This window comes from Scomber japonicus, chromosome 6 (genome assembly GCF_027409825.1).
Source record: "Scomber japonicus isolate fScoJap1 chromosome 6, fScoJap1.pri, whole genome shotgun sequence".
In the NCBI taxonomy this organism is placed as follows: domain Eukaryota; kingdom Metazoa; phylum Chordata; class Actinopteri; order Scombriformes; family Scombridae; genus Scomber; species Scomber japonicus.
In genome coordinates, this window is record NC_070583.1 from 14,355,423 (window position 1) to 14,369,513 (window position 14,091).

The following is a 14,091-nucleotide window of genomic DNA, read 5'->3' on the forward strand; positions in this document are numbered from 1 at the left end:
TTATTCTTTGTTTTCTTCTGTGTTGACCAGGTGGATTTCAATCCTGCTCTGGCCCCATTATACACTGAGTGCCTCAGACTGTGTGGCAACTGGCTGGCTGAGACCTGCCTGGAAAGTCCTGGAGTCATACTTGAGAAGTACCTGGAGAGGGTAAGAAGAAGCTAATAGTATCTGGATTACCTGATTCAAGCCTTGTTGTTGACAGGATTTTAGGATTCACCTTCACTGATTGTGACCGCATAACAGAGACCTATGAGAAGAACACACACACACACGCACACACAGTCCAACGTATATGAATAATTTACTGATGTCCAAACCTCTGCAGATTCACAGTTTATATCCTTGGGCTATGGCAGATTTATATGGACAAAATTAAATAATTAATGTATTTGTGTGATCTTTTTTCATAGCCACTGCTGCTGAACTGTCAGGATTATTTTGACTCTGACTTCCTTTTATGAGAGTAGCTAGTAGCTTTCAGATCAGTAAAAGTGTCTCCTGTGATGTTCTGTCAGGCAGTGGAGGTGATTGAGGGCGAGTCGGGTGTGCAGGACTCAAGGCTGCAGAGTCAGCGGACCGAGGCCTTCCTGTCGCTGGCCCGCTTCTCAGATGCACAGTACCAGAGCATCGACAAATATATGAACTCCTCTGAGTTTGAGAACAAGCAGGCCTTGCTTGAGAAGGCCAAAGAGGAAGTGGACTTGATGAAGGAACGTAAAGTAACATCCAACAGGTCTGCACTCTGGAAGAATGTTTTTGGTTTACATGCTTTAAAATTTCCTATGTGAGTATCCCTGATTGCAGCTCAAATAAACCATAAAGTGTTTTCTCTATTGGCTCATTTGTTATCACAGGTACACAATAAAGGTGCAGAGAGAGCTGGAGCTGGATGAGAAGGCCTTGTCCAACCTGCAGGCAGACAGACAGCGCTTCTTGTGTAAGGCGGTGGAGAATTACATCCAGTGTCTGGAGCAAGGCGAGGAGCACGACACCTGGGTGTTCCGCCTGGCTTCGCTCTGGCTGGAAAATGCTGATGTGAAGGCCATCAATGACATGATGAAGGTTAGCCAAAGACACCTGAGCTGATCATTTTTGTTAACCAGTATTTTTCTGGGGCAATGTTGAAGACACAAGCTATTTTCTTATTCCTTCACTTATTTTGTATTTCAGAAAGGAGTGAAGAAGATCCCCTCCTATAAGTTTCTACCTCTCATGTATCAGCTGGCTGCTCGCATGGGAACCAAGATAGCAACTGGTGTCACAGAGGATGTGGGATTCCATAACGTCCTCAATGACGTAATACATCACTTTAATTATACTCAACAGCACATTAGCCTTTTTGATGCCTTTCTTGAAAACCAGAATTCCAGAACCTGTTAAAAACCTATTCCTCAAAAACCCATTTACAAGTAAATGCAATAATTGTATTGGTGGGTAATGGTACAGAATACAGGTGGGAAAATAAAGAAAGGATTTTGCTTCTACTGCTGCCTCAATTGTTTTCTCTCCTCACAGCTGATCTGCCGGGCGTCTCTCGAGCACCCCCATCACACACTCTTCATCATCTTCGCCTTGGTGAACGCCAACAAAGACGAGAACTTTTGCAGGAGCCGCCTGTCAAAGAGCGCTCCACGGCAGCCGTCACAATTTGACCTGGTGGGATTTTTGTCAAATGAGGCTCATTTCCTCGTATTGACATTTATATACTTATCAGATTCTCATATTTCATATTAGATATTAGGACATGATTCTATGTTTCACACATGGCTTGAACAGGACAAATGTTCATGATGTAGAAATACATTACAGACAGAGTATGTCTTCATGATTTAGACAAAATCAAACATCAGTGTTCAAAACATATATATTGAGTTGCTAAGGAGTAAGATTTTTAAGGATGAGAATTCGCTGTAATGTGGACAGTGGAGACAGCCATTGGTCATTCTTTCAACAATGAAAACAGATTAGCTGTCAGCTCTCAGTATCCATGACTGTTAAATATAAAAGAACATCAATACATTCAATTGAAATTGTTAATGTTGTTTTATCTCCTGATTTCAGACATAAATATGTTAATTTTATACTGTTTATTTTCAGGCAAAGTTTAGTTGTATTTAGAAAACATTAAACATAACAGCAAAAATAGGATTTTGGCGATAAAGGTTTTTACTTATATGAATATGTGAAATAGCAAAGTAAAGAGAAGAAGTGATAAGCAGAAAAAAATGGTAATGTCAAGTTTCCTTTCGGTATAGTGATGTGAGTAAATTTCCCAACACTGCCTTAAGTTTAAAGCATTTTGATAAGTAAGAACCCTCAGTTCTTTTTACACGTGAAGTTTTCCTCATGTAGGAGCGTTCGGATGTGGCCCGGAAGATCATTACTGCAATCAGGAAAAAGAGAGGCCAGATGATACGAGGTATCGAGCTTCTCTGTGACGCTTACATCACTCTGGCTTATATGGACGCCAGCAGGCACAAGACTGAGAAGAGTGAGTAAAGCGAGCAATGCTGCACAGACTGCTTTTTTGTGAATGGTATTTATCCTGATGCTCCTCAGCACTTGTACAGTTCCTTTTCTGATATAAACATGTTCATTGTCCTACATGGACAGTGAAGAGATTGTGGAGATGGTGACTACATTATTTTTGTTTGATTGGGGAAAGTGTGTCTTTTTTTCTTTTCTTTTAATTGTGTGTGTCATACATCCACTGGTTGTCCTCCTTTGTGTCCTTGTTTTAAATATAGAGGCTATTCCTATCCCTGCTGATCAGCCTATCATGCAGATCAAGGACATGGACGAGGTTGCCATCCCCACAATGGAAATCAAGGTGCAAAAATTGAGCTTATCAACTTTCAGTATAACCAGAGGGTGACGAGATGTAGCTCCAGTAAACACTTCTGTGTACAATGGAAGATCAGCAGAGGATTTACTTTGATTTGATTGATCCATTTAATTTCAGTTGGCTGAAATCCTGTTGAATGAAAATAATATAGATTTCAACTCAAAAACAGATGTCATATTGATGTAAATAGTATGAGTCTTTTAGATTTTTTTGGTTTTGGCTGCTTTCTGTGAGAATTGCTGCTATTAAATAACACAAAGTTCAGAAGGAATGCTATTATTCTTGAGTTATAATCATGATTTTAGATAACTCTGTTGTTGTAATGATAACAAGAGTTATTTAATTGTGTGAGTAGGTTGATCCAACTGGTCGCTATGACAACTTGGTGACAGTCAGATCTTTCTTGCCCCACTATCACCTGGCCGGAGGAGTCAACCTGCCCAAGATCATCGACTGTGTTGGCTCTGACGGCAAGAGCAGGAGACAGCTGGTCAAGGTGTGTGTGTGTCTGTGTGTGTATCTGTGTGTGTGTGTGTGTGTGTGTGTGTGTGTGTGTGTGTGTGTGTGTGTGTGAGAGTGTGAGTGTGTGTTCTGCCTTTGATGCCCAGTTTAAGTGCCATCAAGTGTATATTACAAACATGTACAAAGACATTTGTTCTTTCTCTTGTATGTGTGCTAGTTCTTACACAAATATTTGCTCTTTGAAGCTAAAGTTGCTGTCAGATGTGATTAAAGTCTGACCAGCCGCTCAGCTTTAACTGTGACCTCAGTTCTTTTCCATGTCATCTCGGCTCTTGGTAATGATTAATCCTGTTTTTGTGCTGGAACAAATACAAAAGTTTGTTGGGTTACAAACATGCTTTCACACCTTTTGTAATGGGGACATTCTTTAGGAGACCACAGGTGTGTGTGAGTGTATGTTTGTGTTTACGGAAACACTTGTTCCAGGCTAATAATAGACACTTTTAGGCTAATAATTCACTATTAGACACTTGGGAGAGTCATGGTGAAATCGTTGAATTGTATTTATACATCAACATGCTCTTAATATGACTATTTAATGTATTCCCTATGTGGCATAGTGTTAAAATGTGAATTTGAATAAAATGCCTAAACATGACAATTATAAAAATCACATTTAAGACTTTCCAGTGCTGGAAAATGCATAGATCAGCTCTTTAGTTCATTAACATGTGATTCACAATTAGCCTCTGGGTGGTCCCTGGCTTCTTTATGTTCCTTCACCTTTACCCTCTCTGTGGGAACAGGGCCAGGACGACCTGCGGCAGGATGCAGTGATGCAGCAGGTCTTCAACATGTGCTCCATGCTGCTACAGCGCAAAATGGACACTCGCAAGAGGAAGCTCAACATCAGACGATACAAGGTTACACACTTTATTAACTGGCCTGTCTTCTTTTTCATTCAAAGAGAATAATAAATCTAGTCTTTGTTGTTCTGTTCCATATTTTCTTTGATCTTGTAATTTTCCTTGTTTTGTTGAACTAAAGTAGCACAGCTGTTGAAATGCAGTTAACTGCTATGATGAGAGACTTTACTCCTACTTCATCCCAGGTGGTGCCCTTCTCACAGCGTAGTGGCGTGTTAGAGTGGTGCTCCGGCACGGTGCCCATTGGAGAGTTTCTGGTGGATCCCAATAAAGGAGCTCACAAACGCTTCCGACCTCAAGACTGGACCAACCTGTCCTGCCGCAAGAAGATGATGGTACTGCTCAGGTTTACTCTATTCAGCACTCTGAGTTTCATCTGTTTCTCTGTGTTGTCTTTTTTTTTGTTTGTTTTTTTTAGATATTTGAGGTAAACTCAAAATGTGTCTCAGATTTTTTTGTTTGTACAACTGTGGTTCAGGATTCTGATTGAAATGTGATGTTAAACTCACAAACATACAACCCCCCCCCCACTACTCTGTCATTGTAGGAGGCACAGAGGCTTGCGTTTGATGAGAAGCTTCAGGTCTACAGCGAGGTGTGCACGAACTTCAGGCCGGTATTCAGATATTTTTGCATGGAGCGGTTCCTGGACCCCGCAGTATGGATGGAGAAACGGCTCGCTTACACCCGCAGTGTGGCCACCTCATCTATAGGTAAACCCTCACGGATACCTAAACATGGTATTGTATATTGAAACACACACAACGGCACAATGTTGGGTCGTATTTTGGTCATGTGGATTGAAACAATATGTTTGGGTTTGAGGAAGAGGATCTTGTTTTGTCAAGCAGCTTGTTTGTCTGACTTGTTTGTCTTATTGGCTACATCTGTGGAAAATCTGCTTTTGATGCAGACATCACCAACGCTCTGTTTTGTACCCACAGTTGGCTACATCGTGGGCCTCGGTGACAGACACATCCAGAACATCCTGATTGATGAGCAGACTGCTGAACTGGTGCACATTGATTTAGGTAAAATCATTGTCATTCAGTTAATTTATGTAAACAGAAAAGTTCAGCGGGACATTGGCTGTTACTAAGCAACTGTGTAGGTGCACTTATAATATAGCAGCATCATAACCAGTCACTCTTTCTTTTTCCTTTTCATACTTTTCATCTTCAGGTGTAGCCTTTGAGCAGGGGAAGATCCTCCCCACCCCAGAGACCGTCCCCTTCAGGCTGTCCAGAGACATCGTGGACGGGATGGGCATCACTGGAGTGGAGGGAGTTTTTAGGAGGTGACGAGGAAATCATACTGTGCTCTGATATTGTTGTCCCATAACATTTCTAATCGTTCTGTATGTTGTGTTTGTTTGATCTTATGTTGACTTATGTGTCTTAATTAGCAGAAACCCAACTGCTGTGTTGTTTCATAGGTTGATTTTTTTCATCTTTTTTTGTGATGATAATTTGTCAGGTCAACACTGCTGACAATTTTCCCACTATTTCACTACTCTATAAAACCAATACGAGTACCCTTAAAGTAACTAATTGTTTTCTTTGATCAGATGTTGTGAGAAGACTATGGAAGTGATGAGGAGCTCTCAAGAAGCTCTGCTGACTATTGTAGAGGTACCTTATCCACACATACACACACAAACACACTGCCTTCCGTCCTTTATCAGCTAGTCACTTTCTTTTTCTTGATTTGATGTTAAGCAAACCTTTGTGTGTATCTATGTGTTTGTGTGCTGGTTTACGTGCTGTACAGGTGCTGCTGTACGACCCCTTGTTTGACTGGACCATGAACCCTCTGAAGGCCTTCTACCTGCAGCATGACGAGCAGCAGGAGTTAAATGCAACGCTCAGCTCCACGATGGGCGGAGATGATTTAGACAACCACCGTAAATCCAGGTACTCCAGCAGGAGAGGGTGACGGATGTGTACATGCACTTTATGAAAACATATTTTATAATGGCCTGTCTTCTTCATCACCTAATGTTATTCCTCCTGCAGTGACAGTCAGAGCTTCAACAAAGTGGCAGAGCGGGTGTTGCTGCGGTTGCAGGAGAAGCTGAAGGGGGTGGAGGAGGGCACGGTGCTCAGCGAGGGGGGGCAAGTCAACCTGCTCATCCAACAGGCCATGGACCCTAAAAACCTCAGCAGACTGTTCCCGGGCTGGCAGGCCTGGGTGTAGAGGAGGAAAACTGAGTTAATGTACACTTGGGCTGCAGTTCCTGTTTCAAGCAACAAGTGTACAAGAGACATTTTCATTTCCTCCTTTATATTATAGATAGAGACAGTTTGTCAATCTTGCTATTCCTTTTACCTGTCAAGCCATTTTCAAATTGTCACAGATGCGTCAACCCCCAAAATAATGCTGCTTTTGTGAATCATTGAACGCATCATACTGTATCGCCACATACTGGGAAAAAAAGTGGAGAGGTAATATGCAAATGAGCTTCAGTGGTTTAAACCTCTCATATTTATTTCTCTTGAAATATGAAGGCCACAGTTTTTATAAACCTGTGTGTGTACTTTTGATCATCATTTTCTGACACCCTTTGCACTAATAAGTCCATTTTACAAACTGCTTCTTGCAAAACAGACTATACAATCAACCATTGTTTTGCAGCAGTATGCTGAAAATTACAAAATCCTGAAGGTATTTAAAGAGAGCAATAAACTGTGTGTAGCTGTGATGAGTCCAGTTAAGGGGACGACATGCTGTATCAGTTAGATTGTCTCTTTTGTGTTTTCCTGTAGGACGTGAATGTTTTTATACTGTTGGCTGTTATATAATCATCAATGAATCCCCAAAGACCTTTACCAAGAACACAGTAGTTATGAAATGCGCAACACGCCGTTTGAATAAACTGTGCTTGAAATGCTATTGACTAATTCCTTATAAGCCAGTTCCAGTTCAGCTGCTTGTTAGCACTTAGTTTTTGTATTGTTTTCATTTATTCAGCTTTTATACTGTTTTGTAAGACTTCCCTGTCCTGTAAGAAAATGCTGCTCTTGAACATGATTCCTGTAAACACCTGTAATGAATAAATTGAAATCAGTTTGGTAAAAAAAATGTTTTGTGGTTTTCATCAGAGTTGTGTTTTGACTGCCTACTAATTCACTACAAATATATATGCAGATATAAATGTGCCCTGTTCATTTTCTGTTGCTCATTACCTTGAGTTCTGAAGCATTATGTGTAAATATACAGCATTAATGTAGTACCTTTCTATTGTGTACTCATTGTATCAGTACTCACTCACACTGACAGCTCAGCAGATAACCCTCATCAGTCTCTATTGTGCTTATTGTGTGCTCAGGAGGTAAACTTCAAACCAATGAAGTGTGAGGAGTGGCCAGACGATCACAGTAACTCCACCTGATCACTGCGACATGGAGATCCATTGAAAACAGAGCCGATTTGAGAGGAGAGGCCAGAGGGTTTGAATTTTATCTTCTGACAACAGAGCTGTAAAAACATTAAAAGGCTTTTTCCCCCCACTGCATCCATCAGTAATGACCACCAATCCAGTAAGTTTTGCTTTTGAAATTATCTTTGTGTTATCCTAGAGAAGCTTCTTAGATTAATAATATACATGTATTTAGAGTCATTCCTATCAATACTTTGTCAATAATGGAGTTTAGAAATATAAGTGAATAAAATGTGTAACATTTTGTACTTGAAATGCAGAACAATCTCATTTATAGATGAAAATCTCACAAGTGGAATAGTTCGATGTATGAAAGCTTTATTCTGGATTTATTTGTTTTACCAACAGTATCCTGATCCAGGTTCTTTCATTTGTGAGGATGGTGAGAGGAGGAAACTTCCTCCACTCAGCAGATCAGATGTCAGGCCTCAGTATGTTCACCACCTGGCCCCGAAGCCGGTACCTGAGATCACAGACTCCATCCCCAAACACAAAGGTACCCCAGCCTCCTTTCCATTATTGTAGAAAAAACTAACAAACCAAAAGGTCTCCTTAATTACAGTGTTTGTAAGAATATAAAGTTTATGTTTATGTTCATATGAATGTACCAGATTAAAATTGACCATTTTTGTTCGGATGACACAGAAAATGTAGAAACTCATAATTAAATTTTGGTAGGTATAAAACTTTTTAGATAAATTAACAAAGTATAATCCTAATATAAACAGATATTCAGTAAAAATCTGGATAAACATTCCATATTAAGGATGGCCATTGTTCTATATACTGTATGTATAGTTAATAAATATAATGTTTTAATTTAGTATTTTAATTTAATTGTCTGTAATACTGCAGTATACAATACAAGCAAAAGAAAAACATATTTTTACATAAATAAAATAACATTTATAGGTGCATTTTAAACACATTTTAAAACTGGGTAAACTGAGTGTAATCATATCTACTCTGTGTGTGTGTGTGTGTGTGTGTGTGTGTGTGTGTGTGTGTGTGTGTGTGTGTGTGTGTGTGTGTGTGCGCTGTACCGTCAGATTTAAAACACAGGTGTGTTAAGTTTACTGTGGCTGCTGTGATCTGCCTGCTGCTCCTCCTGCTGCTGGCTGGAATCCTCCTCGGTTATTACTGTGAGTGTAGGTTTAATTCCCACTGAACCTCGAATACAAACATAAACACTCTCTATATATTTACACCCAGGTCCTCTTTTATCTCCCAGATTCCTCATCTTGTATGCATGGGCGTCAGTGTGGCGATGGGAGCTGTGTATGGGAGAACCAATGGTGTGACGGGGTGAAGGATTGTCCAGCAGGCCAGGATGAAGCTAACTGTGGTAAACAGCCTCATTTAGACCAAAACGCATGACAAAACACACCTGAAAACCTTAAAATCTCATCATCCACCTTCAAAAGACATGATCTCGCTAAAAGTAACACTAACTGATAGACGTCTTTTTGTTTACACAGGCATGTTAGAATTGAACTTTCCTTCAGGCTCTATAGAGAACATTCTTTGTGTTGTCAGTGAAATGTGTCACTTAACACATATTTCCACCTATTGTCTTCACCATCTTTCCTCAAGTAGCAAAATGTCAAGTGATCGTCTGCGTTTGCTTTGTCAGTGAGGCTTCGTGGTTCCAGTTTCCTGCTCCAGATCTACTCGTCTCAAACTAAAACCTGGAGGTCTGTTTGTTCACGCGGTTGGACGGACCAGCAGGGGAGAGCGAGCTGTCAGCACATTGGATACAGCAGGTAAAATGTTGCGTTGTTGTGTCCTCTGCATGTATGATTTATGTGTTTAAATTAAGTTGTGTTTTCCATCCTGTGGTTTGACAGGAGCACATATTTTAAATCAGGCCAGCGGGAGGCTGACTCTGGTGATGGATTCTTGATGATGAATTCTGATTTCAACCCTGAGACTTCCATATTGCAACAGTTTTTCCCCAGGTTAGTGAACTAGTAATAATGAGCCAGCAAATTACTCTAATATTAAATTAATATGAAACTACTCTTTTTTCAAATTTCTTCTGTGTGTCGTCTGCAGCAAGACCTGCCCCAACAACAGTGTGGTGACATTAAGATGCACTGGTAAGTCATGATGTACTCTGAAAATGGGAAAAATAATAATTTTATACTTCATTTTATGTATTTTAGGCATTTCTTCCCAAACAAATCAGATCGAGGGTAAGTTGTAAATGGACACAATGTTTTTCAGATATTTCCCACTTTTCAGTTATTTTTTAGTTATTTTTATAAAAAGGTGACATTGCTGTACACATGCCTTTTCAATATGACAACACTTTGACATGTGCTTGTGCGAAACCCACTAGCTGTGAAATTTCTAACAGCAATCTTGTCCACAGATTGTGGAGGTGGTGTGAACTCCAGCAGGCCCTCTAGGGGCCAACTGGCCTCTCTCGGGGCCTGGCAGTGGCAGGTTAGCCTGCAGATCGCGGGCTCTCACCGCTGTGGAGGAGCAATCATTTCCCCCTACTGGATAGTCACTGCAGCACACTGTGCGGCCAAGTCAGTCTTTGTTTACTGCACTGATCAAAGCAGTGGTTGTAGTCTGATCTCCACCTGAATCTACTCTCTGTTGTGTCTCTCCTCGGCAGGGCCTCTCACCCTGGAGTCTGGACAGTGTATGCTGGGATTGTGAATCCATTAGGAACTCTGTTTAACCCTGCTTACTCTGTGAGCCACACTATAATCCACGAAGGCTACGACAGCCTCACTCGCAGGAATGACATTGCTTTGATGAGGCTCTCCAAACCCGTGGACAAGACAGGTGCTTACAAAAAGATTTACCAGAAGAAGAGCAGCATATCAACATATCCACACTCAGCAAAATGAATCCCATTTTAACACAGCACTCAAATCAAGTCTCTTAGTGACAAAAAATCCAAATAAACAACACAAAACTATTCCTCATTCATTTCTTATTCTATGGAAATCAGCTGATTAATGTCTGGTTTTAATGCTCAACATAGTAAAACCTTTTTAATCAATCACATATTCTTTTTGTAGATTTATAACAACAATCACATTCTTTTCTCTGTTAGTCTCCACAAATATTGGACCAGTGTGCCTCCCGAATGTTGGTCTAAACATCGTGACTCCTCAAAGGTGCTGGACAACATGGTTTGGTCGCACGGTCAATGGAGGTGAGACAGTTATGATTAAAAGTTATTATGTGGTTTGAATAGAATAGAAGCTTCATCAGTGAATACCAGAAACTAAAATTAAATAGGTGTTAAAAAGATTAATACAATACTGCTGGTTGCTGTCTGCCACAGTGTCTTTTTTAAAGCCACCACTGGGGGGCGCCATGGTCAAGGCCTTTAACCCTGCTGTAGTCACCAAGAGTTGCCTGATATAATTTGAAATGTATGTGAACAAATACTTGTGTGACTTTAAAGAGATGTTCCACTGGAAAAAAATAGGAATTAATGGTGCATGTCTTGAAGTAGTGTACATAAATGGACTAATGTTGGCAGTCAAAACAATTACAGACCTGTGGAAATGACTTCTGAAGGTGTTAGAGAGACTAGTAACCAACTATATGAATGTGTATACAGGGAAGGGCTGTATTCCCTTGCATTCACTCCAATGTGGATGCAAAGTGTCATTTTTATTGATTTTACCTCTGCCTTTAATAATATTATTCCAACAAGGCTGCATGAAAAACTCCTGAAGATGGATGTCAGCAGGTCTATGTGTAATTGGATCTTTGACTGTTTTACCAATAGATCACAAGTTAAGTCAACAAGTTATCAAAGGCAACACCCATTAGTGCTGGTTCTCACCAGCGTAGTGTTATGTCGATAGCAAGAACAATTGTATTTCTCACTCTGACTCAGTTAAAATCTTCAAATTTGCAGATGTCACCACTGTGACAGTCTGATCTTTTGTAATGATGAAACAGCTTACAGAGCAGAAGTCTTCTCACTAGTTGCGAGGCTTGCTCATAACTTAATCCTAAATATCTCCAAAAGCAAGGAGATGGTTGTGGACTTCCACAAAGTCCACAAAGATGAGCTTCAGCCCTTAGTTATCAATAATCATACTGTTGAGATAGTAGAAAACTTCAAGTTTTTGCAACAACTGTAGGCACTTCAGGAAAAAGTTAACACAGTATTAAGAGCAGAACTACTCATTTCCACAGCAGCACATATCCCGAGGCAGTGAGGGCCTTTAACTTCTCATCATCAGTTCAGTCCATGAACTTGTGTGTGAATGTGTGTTTTATTTATTGTTAGAATATTTTATATGTTTATTCTGATGCCTTATTTATTTTGCTGGAGTATTTTTGATGTGTCTGTGCTGATGTGTATCTGTATTGTATTGTTGATGTGTGTTTGTATACACAAATTCCGATCAATGGCATGGTAATAAATCCTTGTATCTTGAATCAAGTGATGTTTCCATCTCTCTGACAGACTCCGGCTCTCTACACTTGATGGAGGCTCAGGTCTCACTCATAAATACTTCAGTCTGCAACAGCTCCAGTGCCTACAATGGCAGGATATCACAGGACATGCTCTGTGCCAGAGAGACGGGGGCAAACACATGTCATGTACGACTGACGACACGCTTCAATTTAAAACCAGTACTCTTTTTAACTGATAACATCAAACATGTCACAAAGTGCAGTTTATTTTATCATGTAGTAAGCACCAGTGTGACTGCCTTCGAGGGCTTTAAATACACAGTCAACTGATCACGATGTACACAAGGACTTGTTGATCTTTACATCAGTAGTAACAAATGGTCTTTATGATAACATATTTTTGTAACAGATGCAACCGATAACAGACACTGACACAAATAGTTTCTGTTCTTGAATGAATTCAGAGCATGTCCACACTCTTATGTAATTGGCTTCGAGTTGTATTTAAACAAGACCTGCACTATGTTCAGTACATGGGAACAGCTTTAAATGAATACTTTCATTTGTTGACTTATAACAAACCATTTATAGTCAAGCAGACAATGAATGTAAAGTAAGGGCAGTGAGAAGGCAGCTGACTAACATACAAGTATAAAACAGTTTTTATGAAATCTTTTTCAGACTGACAGCGGCGCCCCTCTGGTGTCCCTGAAAGATGGAGTATGGTGGCTCGTTGGGGACCGTATTTGGGGAGACCACTGTGCTGAGCAGAACAAACCAGGTGTTTATGGCAACGTCACCCATTTCCTTGACTGGATCCACTATCAGATGAAGGTAAACACTCACAACAGTCAAATCAAAAGCTGAGTGTTTAATGGAAGGGTTGGACTCAGGCTACGTTCCCACCGCAGTTAAAAGTGACCAGAATCCGATTTGTTCGCTCAATGTGACCCATATCTGATTTGTTTCTGACAATGTGAACAGCACAAGTCGCATTGAATCTGACATTTCCAAATACGATTTAGGCCACTTTCAAATGTGAAACTGAATCGGATACATCCGCAATCTGAACAGTCCGTTCTGTGCGTGACATCATTAACGATCAACTGAGCATGCTTTTCAGCATGTGCCTCCTGAACTTCAGGAGGCCACATTTAAAAATGTAATATGAACAGCCAAAGAAAAAATCGGATTTGAGCAATAAATCGGAATTGAGCATTGAGGCCTGCGGTGTGAACGTAGCCTTATAGGCAGTTTAACAAAATCAGCCTCCAATCTATGCTGAAAATGTATCTGTCCTGTATGTGCAAATAATTTGTAGTGTTTGATTTAATCTGCTGGGAGCAACAGATACAATAAGCAGTAATACATCTTGACTCAATGTAATAATACCTATGCTATATCTTGATAAAAGTTGAGATTTTAATATTGCAGTTTGAGTTTGATAGTATCTATTTTATTGTGTGACACATCCAAAGGTAATCATTAACTATAGCTATGATATAATAATCAGTAACAAATATGATTTTATTCAAGTTTAGCTGTTAATAATGAAATGTGACAATTGTTTGCATGAAAATTGGGTGTATTTAATTTAGTTTTAACGTTTAAAGCCGTAAAGCAGTAATTGTGTAGAATAATGTTCTGACACAAAATGTGACGCAGTTGTTCAGTCACAGGAAACAATTAAAAACAATGTTTGTGTGTTTGCAGAAACATCAAGATGACTGACAGGACCACAGAGGAAATGTCTGAGATGTTGTTTTTTAAAGTTTTTTGGAGCATGAAGACACTTTTTTATAGAACTGTCTCAATATTATACTGCATGTATTGCCAACATAACTTATTAAATACTTATAGTTTTTTGTTGTGTATTAGTTTGATTTATATCTACTTGAGATACAGAAAGTGTTTTTTAAGTGACTAAAAATTTCCATTTAATTCAGTTATAAAATGAACCATTAAATGTAGATGTGCCGTGTTTCAACACAAGATGTCACTCACAAACCACATCA

General features: G+C 39.8%; 2 protein-coding genes across 2 annotated transcripts in view; both read left to right on the plus strand.

The window, feature by feature from the left end:
• atm (ATM serine/threonine kinase) overlaps positions 1-7,276 on the plus strand; it is a 24,862-nt gene extending 17,586 nt beyond the window's left edge. Inside the window, exons 48-63 of the mRNA XM_053320424.1 lie at positions 31-150; positions 519-736; positions 858-1,065; positions 1,174-1,299; positions 1,519-1,659; positions 2,356-2,494; positions 2,751-2,833; positions 3,204-3,344; positions 4,117-4,233; positions 4,422-4,571; positions 4,784-4,949; positions 5,181-5,267; positions 5,419-5,533; positions 5,804-5,867; positions 6,007-6,149; positions 6,252-7,276. Coding sequence (XP_053176399.1) covers positions 31-150; positions 519-736; positions 858-1,065; positions 1,174-1,299; positions 1,519-1,659; positions 2,356-2,494; positions 2,751-2,833; positions 3,204-3,344; positions 4,117-4,233; positions 4,422-4,571; positions 4,784-4,949; positions 5,181-5,267; positions 5,419-5,533; positions 5,804-5,867; positions 6,007-6,149; positions 6,252-6,432 — 2,199 coding nt within the window. The 3' untranslated portion in view covers positions 6,433-7,276. The remainder of the gene's footprint in view (positions 1-30; positions 151-518; positions 737-857; positions 1,066-1,173; positions 1,300-1,518; positions 1,660-2,355; positions 2,495-2,750; positions 2,834-3,203; positions 3,345-4,116; positions 4,234-4,421; positions 4,572-4,783; positions 4,950-5,180; positions 5,268-5,418; positions 5,534-5,803; positions 5,868-6,006; positions 6,150-6,251) is intronic.
• LOC128359830 (transmembrane protease serine 2-like) lies at positions 7,263-13,807 on the plus strand. Its single transcript, XM_053320152.1, has 13 exons — positions 7,263-7,271; positions 7,565-7,567; positions 8,024-8,171; positions 8,907-9,020; positions 9,309-9,438; positions 9,523-9,633; positions 9,731-9,774; positions 10,050-10,212; positions 10,302-10,474; positions 10,749-10,850; positions 12,126-12,262; positions 12,758-12,910; positions 13,790-13,807. The coding sequence occupies exons 1-13, from the start codon at positions 7,263-7,265 to the stop codon at positions 13,805-13,807; spliced, it is 1,305 nt and encodes a 434-aa protein (XP_053176127.1).
• The last annotated feature ends 284 nt before the right edge of the window (positions 13,808-14,091 follow it).

Excerpts from the sequence above, each read along its gene's own strand:
- LOC128359830 (XM_053320152.1), top strand. Across the intron at positions 8,172-8,906 it reads CTCCATCCCCAAACACAAAG|ATTCCTCATCTTGTATGCAT; the intron begins GTACCCCAGCCT and ends TTTATCTCCCAG. Across the intron at positions 10,851-12,125 it reads TGGTCGCACGGTCAATGGAG|ACTCCGGCTCTCTACACTTG; the intron begins GTGAGACAGTTA and ends TCTCTCTGACAG.